The sequence below is a fragment of the Cataglyphis hispanica genome, chromosome 15 (assembly GCF_021464435.1).
Source record: "Cataglyphis hispanica isolate Lineage 1 chromosome 15, ULB_Chis1_1.0, whole genome shotgun sequence".
Taxonomy (NCBI): Eukaryota; Metazoa; Arthropoda; class Insecta; order Hymenoptera; family Formicidae; genus Cataglyphis; species Cataglyphis hispanica.
The window spans coordinates 5,018,680-5,044,732 of NC_065968.1; the positions used below are offsets into that span (position 1 = coordinate 5,018,680).

The 26,053-nt window shown below is 37.5% G+C and overlaps 2 protein-coding genes across 11 annotated transcripts in view; one reads left to right on the forward strand and one right to left on the reverse strand.

Moving 5' to 3' along the window:
* LOC126855043 (putative sodium-dependent multivitamin transporter) overlaps nt 1–26,053 on the forward strand; it is a 132,786-nt gene that overhangs the window by 76,169 nt on the left and 30,564 nt on the right. The window lies entirely within an intron of this gene.
* Nucleotides 1–26,053, reverse strand: part of LOC126855031 (tensin-1) — a 154,850-nt gene that overhangs the window by 71,857 nt on the left and 56,940 nt on the right. The window contains exon 1 of one of the 10 annotated variants that reach the window (XM_050602332.1): nt 21,503–22,271. The exons of 7 other annotated variants lie outside the window; for them this stretch is intronic. In XM_050602332.1, the coding sequence (XP_050458289.1) occupies nt 21,503–21,529 (27 nt within the window). In that variant the 5' untranslated portion in view covers nt 21,530–22,271. Of the gene's footprint in view, nt 1–2,230; nt 2,372–21,502; nt 22,272–26,053 lie in introns of those variants that run through there. 2 more of the 10 variants (XM_050602331.1, XM_050602335.1) reach the window with 2 other exon arrangements.

Below are 26,053 nucleotides of genomic sequence, written 5' to 3' on the forward strand. Positions count from 1 at the left end.
ATTGCATGTTTCTCTCATGGAAGTATATTAATTGGAAAACGCATATGGAATAGAATTGATTGCGCGTGCTTTTTCGATGATAAATTAAAAGTTCGAAAATAGATATATAGATATTTCATATTTTCAAAGAGATCTCTATAATTTCCTTTATAATATAATTTTGAATCTGCCTCTTTGATTGCGTTGATGTTAATTTATTATTTTGCAAAAATGATAGAATCGTCTATGATTACACGCTTTGCGATTCATGCATCATGCGTCTCGATGAAGGCAGTATATGGGTCGTTATTGTCCCAGCGGTATTACATTTCACTGGGACATTGGTAACGGAAAGGTCAATTGATGGACTCTAGTGGTCTAGAAAGATCAGATGAGCACAGTGCACAACGATATATTCCATATGAAATGCTTTCCCAAAGCATATCATGTGTAATTTCAACTATAATTACGCAATGAGAAATACTTTCTAAACGCAAAAGCGCATTATTATTGTCGCTATTATTTTTATTATACAATGACAGGCAATACTGCCTATGACGCAAGACAAACAATATTTTTCACTCTCACGCATTGCCACTAGCTTACGTATTGCGGAAACACGTGGGAATGATCACGCGCGAAACAAGCAAGAATAAAGAAGCTTCTATACTTTCCGTTTATATGAAACACATTATCATATATAGTGAAGCACATTAACTTTTCAGAAATCTAAAATGATTAAAGATAAGACTTTGACATCTTTTTGAAAAAGTAATTATACAACAATATACTACGATAGATTAAATTTTTAATTTTTATTAAATAATTTATTTTTTGTTTATTTAATTATACCACGAAGATATTATTTGTTTTCTTAAAAAATTTCTACCACTTTTAATTAAACATATATTGGACATGATATTAATGTTCTTTATTATATCAAGTTTTTTGATTCGAGAATTTTAGAATAGCTATAACATTAGAAATTGATAAATTTGGAAAAATTTAATATTTTAAATAACGGAATATTAAATACTCTTCTCTATAATTAATCTTTAAAATATTGGACGTGTATTTTATGGACCAATAACTTTCTCGTAGTATAATAACATCTCTCAACAGTAATTCAAGATCGCCGCCGCCCACGCGTCTGTTACGCATCAGCATTAAAGTATGGCATAATTCTATCGAACGATATAACCAGCCGGATATAATCGGATTATATTCTTTTTTTTATTTTGCCAGTTTTAACCATATCAGGCAATTTATCTTATAACAGCCACACAAATATTTGCATAACTTTATCGCCCTCTGCACTTTACGTCATAACGCAGCAATCTTGTTGTATATAGTAAGCGATATATTTGGCGTTTTTATTTACATATTAAAAAAAAAACGATATGCAATATTCATTGGAAACATTAATACAAAAATAATCCATAATAATATTTATATAAAAAACTTTTTAATATATGCATTTTATTCCGTGCATGACATCTATTACTCCTAGTTCAAATGTCAGTATGCAAATCAATATGCAAAATAGATAAGAGACTAGATAATTATTGGAATCTATCTACATCATAACGTAACTGATTTTTTTAGAATCTTTTTCTATCAATTTTAAATATATTGCATATCAAATTATCTTTAATTAAAATAAATTAAACAAATTAAATAAATAAAATAAAATAAATAAAATAAATTAGTTAATAATTGTTTTAAATATTACGTGTTTTATTGCTACCGATTTTTCTATCGAAATTATAAGAACAATTTCTATTATAATATAAATAAAGTAAAGTAATATTAAATAAATAAGATGTTGAGATATTTTTGTACGAGATGTCTAATAATCTCTGTTAATATGAATCAGTATTAAATAACTTAAATGCTCCAAGGACACAGATGCGACTCACTCTGGATTATGAGATCATGTATATAATCCAGAACAAGATATAATCGCGAATTTTTAATCATACTACAAGTCTTTATTTAAAAAAAAACACTGGTTTAATCTGGTTAAAAAAAAAAAAAAACTCTTGTTTTCCCAATATAATTCACAATCACAAATAAAAACTATATGACACGTGATTCGAACAACTTAATATCATAATTTTTACACAAATCCCACAATATCAGCTTCAAATAATGAAATAACTCGATCTTCTAAAAAAAAAATCTAACGCCAATTTTGTGCGGATTAAAAAAAGAATCGCTCAGCTTTACTTAAATTCGTCCCAAAAATTACCAGTCCTAAACAAATGTTTTCGGGATCTGTCTTATGCCGAATATCCCTATCCCGAAAGGGAACGGCGCGATTTAAAAGACAGCCCGCGAGTTTCTCACGCGTGTGCCTCTCGTACGTGTGCTCACACGTGTGCACGTACATCGACTGGCCGCGCATTCACGATCTGAGCGCTCACGAGATACCGAGAGAAAGAGAGAAAGAGGGAGAGAGAATGAGAGACGTGCGTCGCATGTGCCGTTCGCCGCGAGGACCGGACCTCGGCGTGCTCTTCGTCTTCGCCGCGTCGCGCCGATCGTCGTCGATAGTGGGGATGACGGCAGAAACTGCAACGGGGATCCCTGCTGCAGCTGCAATGACGCGACTCGTGCTTGCGTAACCGAGACTCGCGATGCTCGAAGGGGATCGAAGGAGGGGAGGTTTTCTATTTTCTCACCCACAGGGAAGGTGTATAAAAAAAATTGCCTCGATAGTGACAATGCATTCAGGGTATTAAAAGAGATGTATCGAATTTTTTTCCAATTTCGGGTATTCTCCGTTATTCGCGATTTGTATGAATGGCATAAATATAAATGGAGTAATGAATAGGTTGCAATCAGTTGATATAAATTTATCTTGAAGAGATAAACGCATTCATTTTGAGAGACGAATATCGTATGTATTCAATATTGATGCTTGTTTGGATTAAATATATCCGATAAAAATATAAAGCTGGAATAAGTTTATTTCTCTTTATTTGTCAAAATCTTAAAAATGGTTAAGATATATCTCTTACATTATGAAAATGGTCTATCATTTTATTCTACATACAACTAGATAGGACTAAAAATAATGTTCACTTTGTAGCTCTTGTATGATTCACTCAACACATCCGGGATGATGACTATAGATCACATTTGATTAATTTACCTTTGCTAGATTGAGCGTGGACACGCAAATACACTGGCCTGGTGGTGTGGTCAATTAAATAATAACTCTAAAGAATTAATTCAACTTCTAATACTAATACTACAAAATATCTGCAATATCATTAATAATATATTATATTATTATTTGGTAAACAATTATAAATTAATAAATTAAAAATTTGGAAAATCATTTGAAATTGTTATAATTACGAAAATATATAGCTAGAAAAGTCTGGTAGATTTACAGCACCAATTTATTTTATCATAAGTGTATCAGCCTCAACGCTGTTAATATATTAAGAGACTATAAGTGAGACAATAATTGTTATCCACATCATATTCATAACCCTGCAAACGTAATAATAATTATTATCCGCATACGTCACGTTTAATTCTAGGTCATGAAACTATAGCGTGCCGCGAGTGCATCCGCAAAGTTTGCTGCAGCGCGACAAAGGCCGCGCGTTTAAGTTTGCATATCCAATAAGAACATTTGTCGCAGTTATACCGATGCAAATGATGACAGCGACGACAGTAAAAGCGTTTCCTCATTTACTGCTAAACACATTGCCAGTATTTTAGTATCTCCAGTATTTTAAGCTTACAAAACCTCTAAAGTTATATCGCGAATTTGGAACCAATAATATTTGTGGTCAGAAAAATACTTTGATTCAACTCAATTTAATTTTGCGTTTATATCAATGCGATTTCCGTTCGACGCGACGTTATCACTGCTAATATTACTTAAACATAAATTTTATCTTGATATATTTAAAATCATACACGCGAATATAATGTGTTCAATATACATTGGAATTTTATAAAAAAACATATTTACAATCTTATCTTTTTAAATTTACGAATATTGTTAAAATATCTAATTGTAGCGGTTCTTAAAGTAATTTCCTTCAAAATGCGAAAAAATATAGTTAATGCGTTTTGAAATATTATCGAGATTTACGAAGGCACGATGTTGACGTTTTTCACTGTGAGGCAATATACGTCGGTCGCACTTATATAACGAAGCGAACGTGCGATTCGTCGCACGTTAAAGTGACAACGGTGACATCGGCGTAGATAACAGTCGAGGAAGTATTGCCCGTCGCAGGGAAGGCCGCAGGTGACGCCGCGCGATCGCAATCTTAAACGGACCCGAGTTAATTAGAGCCGGTGCGCGCATTTTGCCGTAATTTGGGAATTAATTAATTCGCTTATCGGCGCGGCTAATCTCGCGCGCCGGCTTTATACGTACGAGCATATATCACATGTTTGTGGCGAAACAATGAGTCTATTACGGCAAATGGGCCTTCTGGTCGCAGACTATTCTGCCTGTTTCATTCGCACAACGGCAATGAAGGAAAATCGCTAAATATCTTTTATCAGATAAAAATAGGATCTTATATAACATCGATATGATTAGCGATTCGTTATCGCGTCTTATCTGCTTCGATCGATTTCTTCGAGCGAAAACGCCAATACCTGACCGACTCGAGATTTGAGACATAAAAATCGAATTAAATAATTAGCAGGCGGATTTTACACGTTGTCATCTGTCATTAGTCATAATATAGTCCAAACCAAAGTACACATGACATGAGTAATTGCAAGTTTCAAAACTCTGATTTCACGTTGGAAAAGTATATATAATCGATAAAGAGATAGAAAGCGTCACGTGGATATGTACTAATGGAATATGTCAGCTCGAGTATGAAAGATTAAACGGTTCGTGCGAAATGTCTGTCTTCAACCTACCTATTTCGTATGCAGCACTCTTTTAAATATCAAATACGGTACGCAAAAATGCTGAAGGAGAAGGTAACTCGGAGCGCGAGGAGTGCTTAAAACAACCGAGACTTCCGTCAAGATCTCAACGATCTGTTGACGGAGAGCGAATTGAAGAGCATTGCAGAGAACATTGAAGAGCTCCGGAAAACGGCGGAGAGAACATTGGAGAATGTGGGCACGACGCCCACATGTCATCGCGCGCACGTGCGCGCACACATATATATATGAAAAAGTTGGCAGGAAAAGGATCACCGCGCGTCCTACGCAGCCGCGTCGATCGTTTGCACGAATAGATGAGATTTGCACGATTTTGCTCCTCGCGTGTTCTTTGCGTGCAAAAGAGGGAGACGGTCCACGACGATCAAGAGGCAATCTTGTCGGTTCTGGTCATGCAAAGACGGAGTATACAATGGAAGCACGGGCCAGGAAGAAGGGACTGAATTATGAGACGTCGTATAATTGCACTCCGATCGGCCCCACCGAGGAATGCAATTTGTCTCCCGGCCCAGCCAGCGGCGTGTATTTGCAAGAGTAATTAAGATGCACGCCGCGAGACGCGGTCGCATTGGTCTAACTGATGCTGCAACTGCTGATTGCACTTGAGTCGCGTCGCCTCGAAACGCTTTAGGCCCGTGCCGCTTAGGTCGACGTTTTAATTAATCGAGAATTTTGTTGAAACGCACTGACGTTGTCTAGTTTGACCTCAATTGGCCTATGTTTCGCAAAAAGCAGTCAAACAACAATACGAAGCAGAGAAAATTAATTATACAGAGATTCGATTGATCAAAAAACAAAATTTACAGAAGAGAAATAATTGAAATTTTGTTTATATTTCTTTAAATTGTATTTAGTTTGATATATCTTATATCACATGTAGAAATTCAATACCTTTATTATATTTTTTAAAGTGTATCGTCTAGTTCTAGATGATATTAGCATGTTGCATACAGCTTGGACTCGAAGAAGCGCGATTATTGTTTCTGCGAGTCTCGCGCGTATCTTTCCCGGCGGTATCGTCCCAGTTGTTAAGTCGCTATCACGCGTCATAAAGTCGAGCAGCAGCGTTTTCATAAACGTTATCGCCGCCACGTGGAGAGCCAAAGGTGCGTGCGAAGCCGAGTGTTATTACGACTCAAGTTTTAATGGCCCCGCCGAGTTGCTCGCATATCAGCAGCGTGATACAATGACGGTGTCACGCAATCGTTCGGCAAATAATCCGCGTCATGTCGCATTACGCTACATACGGGTTACATATATAGAATTATATAGGGGTGTATTTATATTTTCTATTGAAATCTCCAATAAAACGGATATTTTTTAATTAAAATTGCTACAAGTATTTCCAATATTTTCATCTGACAGATAAAATTATAAAATTACAAATTCAACATCAGTGCTGCATGTTAGATTCCATAAATTTCATTCTTTTGCCGAGTTATTCGATAATTTCCAGGTCTTTTTAATTTTAATTGCAATTTTTCAAGACCTTTTGATATCTATAAATTTTTTAAAAATATTTTGCCAAACACCATTCATATTATTATTTCACCGTGATGTAATTCCAAGTTTCACTATAAATATTAAATGAATTTTTAAAATTGATATTATATTCATGACACTCATTGATCGTCGACAAAGTCTTTTCAGCTTGATGTGTCGAAGGTCGACAGAAAGGTAAACCGGGGGTTATAAGCTCGTGGAGTCGAGTACAGTGAACACTTGAGGCAGCACTCCTCTCCCACTGATCGGTGCAGCCGGCCAAGCAGCCACCCACTTTAGCTAACCACCCACGTGGGTACATAAGCAATGCGCACACAGTTCCGTCGTGTTTGCATTCCTTCCCGAATGCGATGTCGGCCGGCCGGCCGGCCACTCAGTGTACTAAAGTGCGCATACGAGAAAGAGAAGAGAAAAAACCGGAATGTCGCGAAGTCGCCGTAGAAATTATTGCTTCCAGTTAATGCCGTTGCTACCAGAATATTTTACAGCGAGTGAATGGCTTTCTCGTGAGTTACACAAATACGCGCGAACGAATGACAACCAGCTGGTTTCCCCTAACATAAATACTTTAGATAGCCGTTGATGACAATGTTCGCGTGAAATATTAACGAACGCGATATATATTTTATTGTTCCTCGAAGAAGGAACGGCGGCGTATTCCTTATGCGCTGGGAATGAATGTGTTCGAAATTTTGCAAACTCGATGGTCCCGAGACACGCGTGCGAAGAACAACTCTAACAAAATTCTATTTCCAGAAGTGCATACAAAGTATATCAAAAGTTCTGAGTGAAAAGAGCAACAAGTTTTCACGAAATTTTCTCTCAAAATTTCCCGATATCATGCTCTTCTTCAAACTTCTTCGTAATCGAAGAAACACAAGTTTTATTAAATAAAAAGTAGATATTCATTTTCTCTAACTTAACAGTATCAAGATTTTATTTCTTTCATGAAGCTATACGTGAAAGAAATGCTTCAGAAATCCCACAAAATTCTTTCCAAGCAAATAGATGGTCGTATAAAATTTTGAAAAATTTTCCTATTTTACAATATATTCTAAAATGATTGTAGCGACTCATGCATGATAAATTGAAATTTGATTTGGATTAGTTTTACAAGTCTTACAAAGGATGTTGTTGCAAAATAACGATTCCACAACATCCGGTCGACTCGGAGCCGAGTATGTGATAAGCTACATTTTTTTTAATTGCCCATGTCAAAGTTGACCGATGCTAATTAGAACAAGCATCGACGAAGAATGAATGAACGACGTAGGCGGTCCCTTATCTTCGTAGTACTACGAAGCCTTCCTTTTCGTATTTACTCTCGATAAGGCATCTGACGATAAAGAAAGTTTACGCTGATTTGATAGCTGACCCACATATATAAGTGCGCACACGCACGCATGTTTGAGCGGAAAATACAGATGAATATCATCAACAGAATTGTTTCAATTTTCGAAAAGTTTCAAGTCTGAGGAGACATTTAAATTGACAATATTTAAATGATTTATCGTATAATCGATTGACCTACTTTGTCGTGCGAGATAATAAGGCATTACGATCTTTCTCAGCTACGCCCTGCATACTTGTGTAATCTATTTTCGAGCAAGTAATCAAGTGACATGAAATTAACCTAATTACAAGATAATGGAGTAGCAAAATTTTAGTTATGATTTTGATTCAGGGTTTGTGGAATGCTTTTAATAATTACGAAGGAATTTACAATATAATATTCATAATGTATATACCAATTTAATAATTCAATGCTAATAAGATAAAAATATCACACAACTCGAGAATACAGAATATTTAGCTTGTATATTAATATTATTCAATTACTGTGTAAATTAAAAAAATATGTGATGCCGTACTTCAACGTTCTCCTCTTTTCACCAACGTACTAAAACACTCATCAATGCAAGAGCATTTTGTTCCAGCGTGTTGAAGTGTTGTCTTGATTATATATGCAAAGTATTGAGGACTAGAAAAAAGCTTTTGATTATACTTGATGGGCCAACAAATTGTTCAAGTACCAGTCTCTCGACAAAGATGGTTTATCGAAAAACTGATTTATCGAATAGCTCTTCGACAATATTAGCTAGCACATTATATTACTCATATATCGAAAAATGTATTTAGAGATTTAATAAGATAAATTTTAATTTTTTACATACGTATTATTCATGATGACATAATATTAAAATTCTTATTTTGTTTTTTTTTTTTTTTTTCATTTAGACTAAAATTTGGATAGAAATTTTTAGTGTGAAAGACGCTTAAGATCGATCCGATGTAGGATGAGATTGGTAGGTGGACAAGGGGTGGCGAGGAAGGACGAGTGGATAAGGCCAGGTGAGGTTATTCGCCGATGTTGTGGTAGCCACGGCTCTCCAAGGTCGTCGAGATCACGACGAGGACATAGTCGCTGGACCAATCAAAACCGCGCGCTAACGATTATGTGATTTTTGGAAAATATCTCGCATATTTTCTATCTTTACGTTATTCTTATTCATATATTTTTGGCAATATACATTGTAAAATATGCAAACAAAACATATGTCATTTATTCAATTCAATTAATAAAGTGCATTAAAAATAATTGTAAAAAATCCTTCGTGATGTTAAAGACTTAATATGCTTTTATTTTAAGTTTATTTTCTTAAACTTTCTAATATGTTAATACTATTAATAATACACATGGAAAAAAAGAAAAAAATAATGCGTGCAAAATTTGACGCTAGAAATTTTTCTGACATAAAAAACATAAAAAGCATATCGCTTGCAGAATTGTTAAAGAACGATAAAATTAGAAAACGACAAAACACAAAATTCGAATCGGAAATTGAGATTTGTTTCCTTAAAGTATGGATCGGAATATTACATGGGGAATTCTTCGCGAAACCGCATCAGATATCAAGCGATAATGGGTCGTGAGCAGAGGGTATCGCGTGTTATTTAAAAATCACTTAAACATGACACGCGGGTACGAGCCTGAAATATTTGCATACACACCGAATGCGCCTTTACTCGCCGTTTCTCATCCACGATTATGGGAGCTAAGGTTACAACGGGTTTACACGGACACAACGGATGATTTAATGATCTAATATTATCGAGACGATGCATCGGAAAAATAAAATTAGCATAACTAGCCGAGAAAGGTGAAAACGAAAGTGGCAGCATCGCCTCGCGTCTCTGGAAAGTCGCGCTTCGCGAGGCAAACGAGCTTTTCGTTTTAATTTGCAAGATCTTGCGCTGAGTATCATGACTCTTCTTAATTGGCGGGACGAACGAGCCGAGATTCTCGTACTTCAGCACGAAGTTTCTCACCTTTAATCGTCGAATCATTATGCCTGAGCGCGTGACGATTAATTATTTTTCTGAAAATGCGCCGTCTTTTTACGCCTGCCCCCGCTCCCGCCATATTATTTCATATTATTAGTTTCTGCGCGCGAAAAGAGATATCCTAAAGTAAAATATTCAATATTTATCAGATAGCAGTAACATCTGTATATAGTAGAAAATTATAAATTAACATGTTATATATTAAAGAAACTTAATAGAATTTTGACTTGAGCTGTAATTAAATGAATACATAATTAAATAAGTCTTGAAAAAAATTCACTCAGTAACCTTTTTTTTTTTTGACTGAAAGAAAATTTTAATTTTGCCGTAGAACAAGCTCAAAAAGTAATACAACTTTTAAAACATGTTCCATAAAATTTTTATAATTATTTTTTGCATATGTAAAATTGCGCACATCAAGTATTTCCCATCGTACTTGTCTCAAGCGAATTCCGCACGATTAAATCGAAATATCCACGATTCGCAATTGGAAATGCATCAGCCTAATATATGCAAATATCTTGATGATTACGTGCGCGTGAGCCGATTCAGCGGCATTGGCATACGAGCCGGAGCGAGATGCAATGTCGATCATTAAACGTCGTAAAAGTTTATGACATTCGAATCGCTGTCGCTTGATTTACTAGCGTTAAATACTGACTTACGCCCGACAGTCGTAAAATCCTTCGAACGGGGTGGTTGATGACTTCTTCGGACGACTTAAGGTGGATAGAAGCGATCGCGCCTACGCGTTCTTTCTCTCGTATATGTAAGGTTCCTATCCCGCCAACTCGCAGCTGATACGTAAGCGCGATAAAGTGTCGCGGTTGAAAGACGAAGGGATGTGAAAAGGTGCAAAAAAAAGGAAGAGGACTTAACTTTCTCTTTAGCTCTGGTGTTAAATGCTGCGCGACAACGAACGCGAGAACAAACGGCTATCGCGCGCTAACATTCGAGATGGTTTCTTCGGGATCGTGGAAACTTGGTTACACAAATTTACGACGCTGCTCAAGTGCAGAATCTTAATGGTCTTGTTGGGTAGCGATTTGCTAGAGCAGTTCCAAGCAGTTAGTTAATATATTAATTACTACTCATTAAAATATCTTTTTACTTGATATTAAGTTAGGATAAATAATTTACATCAAATATATATATATATATATATATATATATATATATATATATATATTAAATAAAAAGACTTTGATTTTGTAAGAATCTTAGTAATTTTTCGATCGTGATTAAAATTTTCTTTTGCAAGTTTCTTGAAAATTTGCTACCGTTAAATCTAATTAGCTCAAGGTTTCAAGCTTTTCTTTAGCGCGTTGTATAAATTGTGCTCAAATTGCAGTAAACAGTTGTTAAAGTGAAGAGTAGAGTAATTACATATAATAGCTTGTGATTATGCAAAATCATTTCAATAGCTTTTGTGGAATATTGTATAATATATGCTCGTTAGTAATTATATATGCACGTATTATGGTGCAATTTAGTTTCGCAATTTACAACGTTATTGTTGTTGTGCATTTGCGATAGAGCTCGAGGCGCGCATATTGCGCGAAATTCAAAGGATCGAATAAAGGGATAGCCACAAATTCAAATCGCGCCACGCCTGTTTTGATTTATTGCCGATCGTAATTCATCGGCGCCGGACAAATGGCGATATTTGCTCAAAAAGAAGACAAGTTTTACTGAGTGTTACGGTCGTATTGACCCCCTGCGGTTCGAGAGAGTAATTCAGTAATACTTGGAATAAGTCGTTAATTTAGCAAACGAATGAAAGAGACCGTCGCAAACGGCTACGCGATATCGCATTCGTAGAATTTTATCAAGGCATATGTTAACTTTGTGTGATTCTACAGTCTGACATTAACGAATTATAGTTGCTGATAAATGGCAAAATAAATTTCTACGAACGACGACAAGTAATTTAGGATTGCAAAATTTAAGGCTACGATGTGTGTTCTACCCTTTCATAATACTTCTTAAATATTCTCAATTAATGTCAATTAAACTGTGAGAAATGTGCCAATTAAAAGAAAATAGTAATATCTACAGGAAAAGCATTCCATAATAAGATATTTAACATATATTTTGCGCGCATAGCTCTAAAATAAAAAGATCGTACAAGAAGAAAGTCGACGTCTGACTAATAACTGTCTGTCACTACTGTCTACAGTTCTAGTCTATTTTTAGCTTGACATCGCAATATTATTATTTTTGATATAGTCAATTTTTTACATTAAACTACTCGAAACTACAGATGCCGACAGCTATTAATGACAAATCATTAAGACGGGGAGCGTAAAACTATCTTGAAACTGAGTTACAGTTCAACGTACGTATCTTTAATTCGAGCCTCCCGAAGGGGCACCACTATTTCGCAAAAGCGCTCAATTTTCCTCAGCCGCGTTCATCTTCGTTGGATCTCGTAGATAAATTCTCGCTTGTCGCGAAATATATCATAAACTAAATTTATAACAATGTATGCCTCCTGGGTACACGAAACGTCCAATTTTACTCTCGAAAAGTCCACGCAATCCATTACGGAGCGGCGAAAAGAGTTGAACGACCATACACACCAATCTCTCCGTCGTTGGAAGTGCTTCATCTCTCTCTCTCTCTCCTAAATCCATTCGTTCCGCTCGCGGACGTACAAGAGCGTGACAAGGTGGCGTGAATCCTCGCCGACACTTGTACAAACGCCGCGACTTTAGATGCGGCGCGAGACGGACGAGGTCGCGACAAAGTGGTGTTCGCGATGTAACGGTCGCGAGTTGCTTACCGGTTTATCTTCGCGAGAATGCCTACTATGAGTCACGAACACACGTGCACACCGCACGCGTGCATTGGCTGTTCGGCTTCGAGACAGATCGCCCACGCACGCGGCGAGCGTGCGAAGACGCGAAATGCGGGCCTAATCGATGCGTGCGTACGTCCTCGTCGGATGAATGATCGATCATTCGTGATTATCGATACGGTAGGATCGTCTATGATGAAGCGAGCGTGTTTTTGAGTGAATTTTCTTCCGGAATAGAGATGAGGACAGATGACATTGTTGAGAGATGTTATTTTCGCGACTCGCGATATGCATCGCTGAAATATTCTAATATATGCAAATTACAAGCTCTTGCCATGCATGATGATGTCTAGATTTATCAGTAATAATTTAATAAAGAATAGTAATTATATTAGTAATTACAGATTATTGGTTCAAATATATGGATAACGTTTACACTACTTTGATTATTTTAAATTTTTTAAATAAAATTTAAAAATAATTATATTGGAATTAAATTCATATTTTTTAAGAAGTAATATTAGAAATAGAGATCTTTTTTATTTCATCTTAAACTGTTGTTTAGACTCTATTTACGATCGTTTTAACGTCAGTAAATATCATTACCATTTCTCGTTAATGCAACAATTGTATTATGAATATATTGCGATGGACTTGTAATAAATACTTCCATATCAGCTCAGGCAGAGCAGTATCTCAATATTTATGAGCGTATAACGCTACCTATTCAGCGCTTTGTGCGCTCCTTTCTCTTCTCTTTCTCTCATTTGAGCTCTCGCTGAAGCTTCTCTAAGATCTCGCGGAAGCCTATCGCGATCAGCGTTGCGTCGAGCCGAGCGTGACTCGTAATGAAAGTTTGCAATTAGCGTCCTATGGTGCTCCAAGAAGTCATGGATAATAAGGAGCCTAGTCTGACTAGTCATTTGTTAAAATCTTTTAAATAACAGCCTGCGCGTGTAGCTCGAGGTGAGATAGGTCGGTGTTACTACGCATATTTATCGTAAATGAAATCTCCGCAAGCAAACAAAACTTCTGTTTTTTGTTTGATCCCATCGTCAAAAATTTGTAAAAGAATTTTTCATCAATCTTTTATTTTTACTCGCTCTAGGGAGAAATTTTATATAATTACAGCAATTATAATTAATCATCTAAAATTATTTCTTAATGTTTGTTTGATGAAAAAGTAAACCACAAAAAATTGGATCTTAAAGAGTTTCACGTTAAAATTACCCAAGAGTTTATTCGCAACATTAAAGTCAGGATATGGGTATACAGCCAGCGGGAAGATTATAAAACAATTTAGATTGCCCGAGGGAGGGGGATTGGAGATGGTCATTGGGGAACGGCACTGTCAGTCCGCTGTCAAATTTCGTGGCCGGCAACAATACTTCGTAGGGGCAAGTCAAGGCGAGTCAATATCATCTGCCAGTTCCCAGCCTGATTTATTCACACGGCACTTCGTGTCTATTTTTTAGCGACACCCCCTGCGTTGCCGACGCTTGTCGCGAAAAAATTATTGACCATTATTATCGGCTATAATCTGCTGTTTTATTTTGTCTTTTTCTTTATAAAGCGTCATTCATTAAGAATCTTGCTTCGATCGTTTTGCAATGAATTTAATAAACGAGGTCTCAGTTAGGAAACCCGATTTTTTATTCAATGACATATGCACAATTATGATGCAGAATTTGCAATGCACAAAAAAAAAACCGATATCAGTATATTTCAAATTCATTTTTTTTAAGTAATTGATATTGGAAGATGTACCGACAGAAAAAATCAATATAAGAGAGAAAGGAAAAAATTATATAAATTTTATTTAAAAATTTTAATATTTTTAGATTAGGCTAAATCATTCTCGGAAATATAAAAAAAATAAATCTAAATAAAATTATACAAATTATTAAAATTATTGAAATTGATGATCAAATTTCTTATAAGTATTTAGAATTGTATACATTAATTCATACATTTATAATTTCATGGCAAAATGAAATTTTGTGTATACTTTTTTCAAAAAAAAAAAAAAGCCAAGAAAATCTAGAAAGCCGTTTCAAACTGAAGTATCGGCAAAACTTTTGAAGCAATTCGAGAAAAGCTCTCAGCAGACATTTCTTCTCGTTTAATCGTTTAACGACCGGTAGACATCTTTCTAGAAAAGTTAACTGCGGGCTCAAAACAAAAAGCACCGAAGTATTGCTTAAAGGTAATCGATAAAATGCGAGAATAGCCGACACCGCATTTTCCTTGATTCAGCATGCTACCTCGGTATCCGTTTTTCCACGACGAAAGATTGTCTAGTGGCACAATTGCGGATCTCATTAAGATGATAAAAAAAATTTATCAAATGGAGAGACCGAGAGTACCGCTTTCGCAAATTGTATTTCCGTCCTTTTTCTAACTCTTCTTGCTCGATTATAAAAGCTAATTGATCGGAAGAAATTATTCAGAAGATGATTATTCAATAGTAAATTTGTCATACTGAGAAATATGTAAAAAGGCAAAACGGAACAAGGAGAGTTAGATCGGCCACGTGTTTGTTGATGAAGGATAATGGAATACCACGTAAATCGCGAGCGTATTTTCTCTTTCGTCGTGTCGAGCCGCGCGATTCGATGCCCCGAAGTGTTAATAATGCTAATGTATTGACCTCGAGCGAAGCGTACTGGCGAGGCACATCAATATTCATTAGCATGGCTCGTCGTGCGCGCCGAATAATTGCGCTCGGTCTGTCCGTCCGTCGTGTAACCCACAAACCCACAATAACGCATGAACGCATTGACGCGTTTTACGCACGCATATGTGCGTGCTTGCGTCTTGGCCCGTTGAAAGAATTCCCTTTACTATCGCGGATATATTTAAACACCTGCGGCATTTGGGCTCTTTGTCCCGACATATTGTGACGTTTAATTAATGACGGATAATCAGTCTCGCTGAAGCGAGGCCTCACGATATTCGCGCCCATAAAATCCGATCGCGAATACATTCCAACGACGAAGCTCATAAATTCTCGCGATGAAATGACTTTGTCGAAATCGACGTTGTTTAAATATGACGAGAACAATCGGCTATTCAAATTGTACGACATTTTTACAACGACCGAAAATTAATGGCCATTAAGAAGAATTTTTATGCGTGCAAAAGAAAATAAGAATTAATTCGTAATCAATAAATAATTTTCTTTGTAATATTTTTGCTCTTTCTTTCAAGGTACACTTTTAATAATTAAAAATTGTTGCAAATATATAAGCTTTATTGCAAACATGTGACAAAAATCCATTAATGTTTGGAAATAATTAATTTAGTCATTCTTGATGATAGAAATAATTTTACTTCCAGTAAGTGTATGATATTTTAATTTTATGCTTGTCTGTTTAACGATCAGTTGTCATCAAGGAATCATTAATTTTAATCAAATTAACCTTTCAACTTGTTTGTTTGTCTGAGAAAAATTAACAAAGGCAAGATTATTAAAGAAGACAGGTTAATGCTCATCGATGACATTACAATTATAAAGCCGCTACAAGCCGTAGAAGAAAAGTCTTAAAACATTGAGGAAGCGTCGAAATCGCGCGAAACGCCTACTTTACGTTGTCACCTTTGTTATAATTTATTCGGCGATCGTAATTATATCCCTTCTTCCGAATCTCGAAATTCCGCAGTCCGGTTTTTGAAGCGAGACATCTCGCTGTCACCGTAATGCCGAGCGTGGCGGATTAATTTTATACAGATCGTTTATGAGCTCCTTATGAGCGGACTATATGAAGAGAAAGATTTCATTGCAAAGGAAAAGAGAAAAGGAGAGGTAAATGCAGAAAGAGAATGACAAATCGTAAAATGTTATTGCCGGTAATCTGAGGTTAATTCGGCAAGAACCATCGGATTTCTACTACTTTCCGACTTCATTCACGAGAACGAGAGGCACTATGTCGCGGACTGGGAATACGGATGAGATTTTACCGCCACGCTATTTCTCCGCTTGAATTACTAATAATCATTACGCTTATGCACAAATGGAGATTTGTCTTTTGGCCGCATCTTCGAGGCTCATTCATAATTGAAACATGTGTTTTCGGAGTGTTATCTTGAATTAACAAGTTTAAGTAACCCTTTTATAATTAATCATTATATTTGCGTATGTATTCTCTGCTCTTATTTTATTTTCTTTATAATTATATCAAATATATATTAAGAAGATATATCACAAAAACATGTATAACTAAATTTAAATGTACTTATCAGAAACTCATTTCATGTAATAAATGAAAAGAAGCTGATTTTTTTCTCACCTTTCCTTCGTAATTCGAAACCAATGACGGATGTAGTCAAGTTAAAAGAAGCCGATTACTCTTTTCCACTTTCCTCTCGCGTGTTTTTGCGGTTGGCCGACCGGCGCGGCACGCCCGACTTTCCCGGCGTTTCCCATTTCCTCGTTCAGAGTATCCGACTTTCGCGTATTACAGTAGTGTAGCTCGAGGAAGTCCTTTTATTCGCAAAACTTCGTCCTTCTCTCGCAGCGACCGCAGACTCCTACGGCGGCGAATGCCCAAGAATTTAGAACGACCGCTTACGTCACGCGGTAGGCGGAAAGATCGCGATGACGTGGAGACTAAATTCGGCGAGGGTCCTCTCAGCGAGAGGGGAACGATTATTATAGGTCGTAAACTGGTTTTTCGAAATCGCTCTGGCGCCGGGCGGCAAACGGTCTGCCTGCATTCGCGTGTTTAATTCACGACATTGTGTCGTGGCGTAATCCGCCGGACACGCTCGGCTTCATTCAATATTCCATTTCTTCGTTGTCGTAAACAACAATGACATCGCGATGATGTGAATGCGGTATATATATATATGTGTGTGTTGTAATTACAGCTGCTCTTTATTCCCTCGCAAACCATATTGTTATAATTAATTCCTCGATACATATTCAGTGTAATTAATTTTGGTACGCGTGTATATTAATAAAACATGGAAACATATTTTAATCTTTGAAAAAGTTAATATAGAAATTACTCACTTAAAATTCTAATTTTTTAACTTATTAACCTGCCTTGAGTTTGATTATATAATTGAATAAGATCACATTTAATTTTGTAATGTATCGCATATCATAAAAAATTCTAAAGTAATATAAAATGATATAAAATTATTAAACATATATTTAAAAGAATCGCTAATAATGGATATTATTTGAACTACAACTCCAGCTCGTAATGACTTTTCTTATTGATGTATCTCATCCGTAAACTGACGGACCTCATTAATTAAAATATATCGCAACAGTCGCAAATGTCGGTCGGGTACCATTGCGAACACTTGGTCCACATGCACGTGCCTTTATTCGAGATATATGCGCGACGAAATTCTCGGAAAGATTATTTCGGCGCGTTTGTGAATTTTTGGGGGTCGACCTTGATGAGTCTCGCAATGCCGCGCGTTCTTGAAACCTTTTTGAAAAAAAAAAAAAAAAAGAAATATGCGTAACGCTGTCACCGCGGTCAATTGAAAAGAAACAAAAGGCCGAACGTAAAGTCCATCGGACGAAGGAGAAAACTGGAGAATCGATATAAATGGATCCGCCTCTATTCCCGGTAATTTGCGCTTCATCTTATTTGCATACCAATTAATTGATTACAATTACTGCAGGATTTATAGTACGTTGGATGTTCCTGTCACTATAATCCTCGCTGAGACACACCCTTTTCTGTCTCGTCCGTTTATTGAGTATTGCTGATGAAAAATTATTGGTACTTTTATGATTCTCTTCGGCAGCTTTCATACAATTTGTTGAACAAAATGAAAAACTTTGGAGAAATTACTTTCTTTTTTACGTTTTCTCTGTGCTAGGAATTTTCTCGCTATTTAAGTCACGATGAAGACATACTACTGGAACGCAGTAACGATCGCACCTGTAAACAATTTGCATCTTTTAATTAAGTATTAAGATCTCTCTCTCTCTCTCTCTCTCTCTCTTTCTCTCTACTCCTCTACTAATACTTTGTGTTTAAATTTGTGTTTAAACTTTCTTCTTTTAAAGTTTTCGTTACTTTACTTCTGTTATGTCGTTTTAAAACGTTCTCGATTCTTTCTCATATTAATCTTTATTCCCGTAATTTACTAATATTTGTCCTCCCATTTCATTCACAAATTAAGCGCGACGGATTTTCAAGGACTTATGTCAATCTTCGTTACATGTTCACACGCATCTTCGCAGTTCAATCCTTGATAGTCCAAGGCCGAGTATCACTTAACAGTCATTGAAACAAATTGCCATTTACATTTAGAAATAAGAAGAACACTACTTTAAAGCTTTCAATGCCTTTGTGTTGCGCTATTAGTTTATGTTAATAAAATTGCGAAAACCAATTTGTAGAAACTATCACACAAAATTAAAGAGAAATCGATTAAAATTTATTTTTCCTTTTCGAAAGATTATTTGATTTTTACTAAATGCTCGAGTTGAAAATTTATTTCAAAACTACATTAGAGACTTAAATTTTAACGTTAGACAAAGGCGTAAAACATGGCGTAAAGCAAACCAATCAAAAACCAATATGTTTCCAGCGATAGTCAAATATAGTCCTCTTTGTCGCCTAAAAGATAAGACCCGTGAGAGATCCGGTGAATAACGGAAGCAGAGCTATCGATTTATTTGTGAGTGAAAATAATCGATATGGTAATCGATATCGTTTTGCAATTTTATCGTTGAACATACGAGGAAACATAAGAGTCCATCTCTTTTATCTCTTCGTGGCTAGGAATACTTTATTCGAGAAACAATCTGGATCGCGCGCAATGCGTATTCGGCGTATGAAAATGATCTGGTTCCGATATCAAAGAGAAGCAAAACAGAAACCTCTTGTGTGTGTCCCGTATTCCTGTATTTTTGATTTCCAGTTTTTCCGATCGCGGTTAAATAAAATGGCGGGATATAAGGCGCTTAGGCCGAAGAAAAACTTAGCGTTGCCTGTCGCGTGCAAAAGCGGCACTTCTTCGACGCGCAAACAGTACCGTACCTGTCACGAGCCGTTATCTAATCGAGAGTGTGGGCCTTATCGCATTCCCCTGTCGTCTCCCATTCAAATATGACCTCCCTAGAATTGCGAGACGCCGCATAAAAATTACGCTCAGCCTTGCAACGTTATGTACTCTGGCAGGGCGAGACTACAATGTAAGATGAATGTTCGTGATATATGCAATAGCAGTCACGCACGAGATTTTTCATTCGATGTACACTTTGCGGTGCAAAAATATCAAGATTATTCGCTTCATTCTCTCGGAGACGACAATGGTATATCACTCCTCATTTATCGTCTTTGTGAATTTGAAAGATAAACAGACAAATCAAGAGATTGCATGTTTTCCTCTAAGATTGATAATGTCGGTTTTATACCGCTAGATTGCTGTATGCAAAATCTTGCGACCTAACGGATACGGATTTTACAATGTGCTTGACGTTTATATTAATTAGATAATGCGATAAAAAATAATTATAAAAATTATTTGCTCCAGGAAGTATCTATTATCAAAGATTTTAACATTGCAATTGACAAAGAAAAATTGTCTTTATGGCAAATAAATAAATAAATAAATTACACATATATTTGTGTGACTGATTAAATTACGGATTAAAAAGAAATAGATATAAAATTTATAAATGAAATAATTTAATTTGCTTGGATTCATCTAAAATCTAAATACTTTCGATACAGTTTCAGGTTTATTAACATGAGAATTTGCGCCGTTATTTCGCCAGGTGAGATCGCGATATCCCTCAACTGACACGCGACAGTTCTTGAGACACTTTAAGTCTAAACTATTCCGCCGTTTGTGTAGCTCTTCAGCCATCATTGAGCAACAATTGTTGCGGTAGAAACGGGGCCTTTTCAGTCCGCGTAAACGTCGTGATCGAGTACATGCCGACAACCGCCGAGCAGACGCGTCAGGAATTTCTCTTCTTCGCTCTAGAGCTATATACATACGCGCGGCGAATTTAGAACGCAACAAGAAGAAATCGCGACGGGCGACACGGGGAAGGAAAGAGCGGCGGGAAAGACGGCAGCGGCAGAAGACAGAGAAATCGAGGGAAGAAGGAGCGCCATTTTGATACATAACAGACATTTGCACCGCCGGAGCACTTGTACATCCGACGGCGATGTCAAGAAGAATTTGCATGTCACAGATATGAAAAAGATGCGATGCAACGTTATCTCGCTGATTTTAAATGATGTAAATTTATTATTTATTCAAAAGAAACTCTCTTCCTTAGATTATTCGATTAAAGTAGAACAGGATTTTAAAATCTACCTTTGTAGAGAAAATCTGACGCTTTTAATAAACAATTTAATTAATTTTAATCTAAATAAACTTAAAGATGCAAGACAAGATATATAAATTTATTTTTGCATTCTCAGAGTGTTGATTTTTGTGTATGACAAATAGTATAAATATAATATAAATATATTTCTCTTTTTATTCCAATTTCTTTTAATCACTCTTTCCCTTTGTATGATGTACATAATTTTATATTTATATATCGTAGGTTTATTTAAAAAAGAATTTTCAAATATGTGATGTTACTAAAGTTCCCTTTTTACCGCATGCCGCGATTACCACTATTGCTTATCAGCTGTAATCGCACATCAGTACAAGGATCAACATCAAATCTGACGCGCCGAGAATCCGAACATCAAAGAGGATCTACGAGCTTTACGGATGTTCTCTCTTTGGAGCCCGAGGATCACCTTGAGCGAGGCGGGATTAATCCGCGATTCGAGATTGTCAGTCAAGAATGGAACGGACGTGATTTAAATATCTAAAGCATATATTGCAATAAGAAGAGGATAGCAGAGGGAATTAAAAAAAAAAAAATATTACATTACGGCGGCGAGACATGCAAAGGAAGAAAGAGAAAAAGAAACGCGTTCGCAACGCAAGTACCTCATTGGTGGAGCCGTGACCGTTCATCTTGCCGTCACCTCTGATATCCCATTACCGGTCTGAGAAACTCTCCGAGGATCGTTCACCTCCCTGCATCGGTCCTCGAAAATCGCACATCGTCCTTGGCGCGCGCGCGCGCGTTTTCGCGACAACTCTCGATTTTCGGACGTACTTTCAAGGTCTTTCACCTCGTCACTCTTAATATCGGCTTCGGCGACCTTTGGCGAAGATTTGCATCGATTCGAAGGGTGACGAGAGACCGATCGCAACGATGATCGGTTGGCTGACACAGCCGATTCTTTTAAGAGCAGAAAAATCTGGAGTAGTTGAGGAACCGAGTTGTCTCGAGTGTGCTCGATTCGCGTTCTCTATCAATAGTGAATTTTGACATCGATGATTAATCGACATTGGACCACACAAACTCGTCGCTGCGACCGGTCATCAGATGTAAGATTACAGTTTATATTTAATAGATTCCCTCTGGATCATCCCCACTGATTCATGATACGTTCACATTGCTCCGATAGTTGGAACCGCACGTGACAGATAGATTTCTTCTCGTTGGCATTTCGCGTGATTTGTTCCAAGGACGAGCGGTTTCGGCGCGGTTGTGTCTGTGCGGCGCGATTTTCGGAGCCGGTTTCTCGGCAGCCGGGTTTGCGTGCCCTCCCGAATGTCTTTAACAATCGTCGCAGAAATGAAATGGAGCGAGAGACCGCGCCGTGCGCCGGCGAATCGATCTTTCCCACGTCCTTCGCGTCGGAGCGCTCTTCGCGGACTGGAGAGTCGACGCGCCGCGCGTGCACGGAGCCCATCGCTATCGCCGCAGGTAGACACCCCACTATAGCAGCTTGAAAATTTGTGGTCGCGAGTTAATAACCCGTTCTCTCTCGCGTACACCAAGTACGCGATATGCGCGGGCGGGCGGTCGTGTGCTGCTGGCACGTCGATCTCGTAAAATGTGCCGGGAAAGAATCTCAAGATCAATCATTATTTTGATATCGACAATTATTATTGAAGATAAGATAAGAAGTTTTCGAGAAAACGCAGAGAATAAAGCTTTGCAAAGTTTTTTAAGGGTGTAGTTGCATTTAATTGCCAAACGACAAGTTGTTTAAATATTATAAATAACAAATTTTTTTTTCATTTTTTAAAATAACTATTCTTACACACATTTTTTTAAATAATAAAAATTACAATATTATATATTTTAAAAACAAAATATCCAGAAGCGAATTATTAAATTTCGTAAGTGAACAAGCCAGAAGAAAATGGCATCACAGATTTTCTCAATAGATGCAATTCCTTTTTGTGATCTCGATTACCGATCACGGCTATTATCAACCAGTAATTTCTTTTCGCAACACGCAACGATAGCGCTTGCGACACGCCATGACATTTTTTCGCGTCTTTCGTTGCTGATCGTCGTTCGATTCTCGATCGATCAATCCGGCTGACCGCCACAGTCGCCAACGAAATCCCGTTACAACCCCTCGCACGCGATCGCATCGCGTTTCCCTTCCGCGATCCGAAAACGTGCGGTGGATGCACGTGCGTGTATCGGGACTGTATCTCGGCTCGGAATAACTCGCATCCGACGAGGTGTCGTGATCGTTTAACTTTACGCGCCTGCCTATATAATTCGTCGCTTGTGTACTCAATCACAATAATTACTGCATTTTCGTCGAAAGTGTGATTACGATAATTATACACCGTCGCATTGATCGTACGAGTGGATAGTAGAAATGAAGAATTTCACGCGTGCGATATAAACTTCGTGGAGTAAGGTGATTAACTCTTGGGTCGGCTTTTCTTCGTTGCTTGGTATTATTTTAGAATTAAAACGTAACGGTAAAATATCTAATAAATAAAGTAATTATTTTTATAAAAATATTTTCAAAAATTTAAACAAATTATATAAAAAGAATTATAAAAATATATTAGAGTAAAGTTTTGTCTCTTTTCTCTTTACTTCTCGATCTTTTGTTTACCATCATCTTTTATCATATTTAATATATGATTTTCCGTTATATTAATTTTACTTAATCAATAACATTCCCAAAAATGTCTAGGAAATTCATAGCTGCTCCTCAGCGCGGAAGGGCTCGGTTTCAAAGGGCAAATCGATCTCGCCACAAAGCCGATAATCCGGCATCCTAGCTCGTCAAAGTAAACGAACATTATACACAGGCGCCTTACCACAGCACGATTCGACCCTTTTACCGGCAAATCCTCCCGTTCCTCGTACCCTCCCCCGAAGATCCTCACGTGACCTCTCACGTTTATGCGAACCAGCCCTCCTCTGCCTCCCCCGCAAAGCATTCGAGCTTTCCTTGATCGAGTACCCGATAGACTGCCATTACGTTATACCCGGTCTCTCACACTCGTCGCATAAGAGAATCTCGCCGATCGGACTAATATCAGTGCAGCTGCGGATCGCCGCACTACCGTGTGCGCCAGAATGCAGGTCTAGGAGGTCAATAGACGGGAAGAAGAGGGAGACGTCGTGGATGTCGTGGAAGAGAGGCCACATGAGATGTTACGATGTCTGGTTTCCCCGGTTCTTGCTGCTTGTTTACTATCCTGGAAGCCTCGAGCCTCCCGGTATACACAGCCCGGTATGGTAGCGGTCGCCTGTGTTTCGTATTTGACGTGGCGTAACAACGGACGATGCACCGTGCCAGAGAAAAGCCTCGGCGCGATTAAAAGGGTCCGCTCTGCAGGAACTATCGGCCACTGGCTACCGGTTAGCCGGTAAGCAAAGAACAAGGACGCATTGCGGGGTTAAGGTTACGGATGATGACGCTTCGATTATTCGCACGGATTTCCCAGATTGCGATATAATTTATTATTATAATAATTATATTTCTTGGCGCACTTTATTAAAAATACGCGGATTAATTTTATTCGAATAACTTTATATCAGCAAATTATTTATTATTATTAGAAAAATTTAATATATGTTTTGAGCAGATTTAAATATCGAACCTCGAAGTTTATATTAAAATTCAGGATTTTTCGGGTAGAACTTTTTTCATAATATATGCATTTTTATATTTTTTCTAAGTATCTGAGATTTTTCATTTTATAATATTCTGAGAATGAAAGGAATCAATTCCTAATAAGTAGTAAATAAAAACGCTGATATCTAAAGCGAGCGAGTCGGAGACGGATTTCTAGAGATATCACGATATTTCGGAAGAATATACTGGGTGGTGGCGATCATCAAAGATGACTTCGTATGCAGGCAGAATAGCCCGGAGGCGTGCGGAGATTTCGGGACCGATAAAAAAAGGAGAAGAGAACCGGGGGGTGGGTGGAGAAAAAGGTGTATCGCGTAGAGATGCGGGGCGAGAATCGTGTGACCTTCGATCTCGAAGGAAACCTCGGGTTCTCCATATCCGACGAGTGATGTCGTTCGTTAGCTCGTACCATCGGCCAGCGGTTCTCAACTCGCTCTATCTGGAATTCCAGGAGGAGCGACCCGAGTTACGGCGATGATATCAATACTCGCGAGAGATACTCCAAAAGGAAGAGGAGAGAAAGAGAGAGAGAGAGAGAGAGAGAGAGAGAGAGAGAAAAGAAGCACCATATCTCGCGCGATATCATGGTGGCGCGCTAGTGTCTCCTCTGCGAGGATACATTGTTTGCTGAAAGTTCGTAGAAATCGAAATTGAAGAAAATGTAATTTAAGCTCTAATTATCTAGACGTGAAGCACATAAGTTGATCGCATAAAATATTCCTTTTAAAATTTAAGATTATTAAACATCGCAATACGGTTTTTTTATTATTAGCGCGCAATACGTTTTGCATGATAAATTTCAAAATTTTTACATAAATATCACACAATTGATATCTTCCAATTTTTTTTTTATCTTGTAATCGAGGTGTAAAAAGATCGAATGGGAAAGAATGTAATGTCGAGCATTATATTGAATATACCCGAGAGACAGCAACGCACGCTTTCTTCCGCAACGGAGGTGAAAATCGAACGACTTAAACAACAGCTACCGCGTTACAAATACAAATAAGTCCACGTGAAATAAAAGCTTTTTTACGTCGATCAATAAAACGAACCCGTTACTCCCAATCCTCGGATCGTTATTGCGCCCTCGCTGTAGCAGATAAAAACTGCTGCGCCGGAATTCCATGTGCGTCACGTTCGTGTCGCGCGTTTTGAAATTCGAAGCAGGTTCCGGTTCCTTCCAGGAGTCACATGGCTCAGCGACCAGGGTCCGCGAGTCATCTCTTCGCGGGATTGTTGTTGTCGCCTCTTCTCCTCATCCTCCTCCACCTCCTCCGCATTATGATGTAATTCACCACATGCGTCTCCGAGATTCTCGGAGGTACGGAGTATATTATTCATACTATCTCTCGTCGCCTTGAACTTAAAACATCATATATATATATATATATATATATCAATAGAAAACCACACGTGTGTCGGCATGTATAAGCTTCATACATCTCGCGTTCCTAACGAGCGTGCACGCTTTGCGCCAATGAGGCGTAGAATAGTGTCGGTGCTTTAATAGCGTTGCATTATGTCA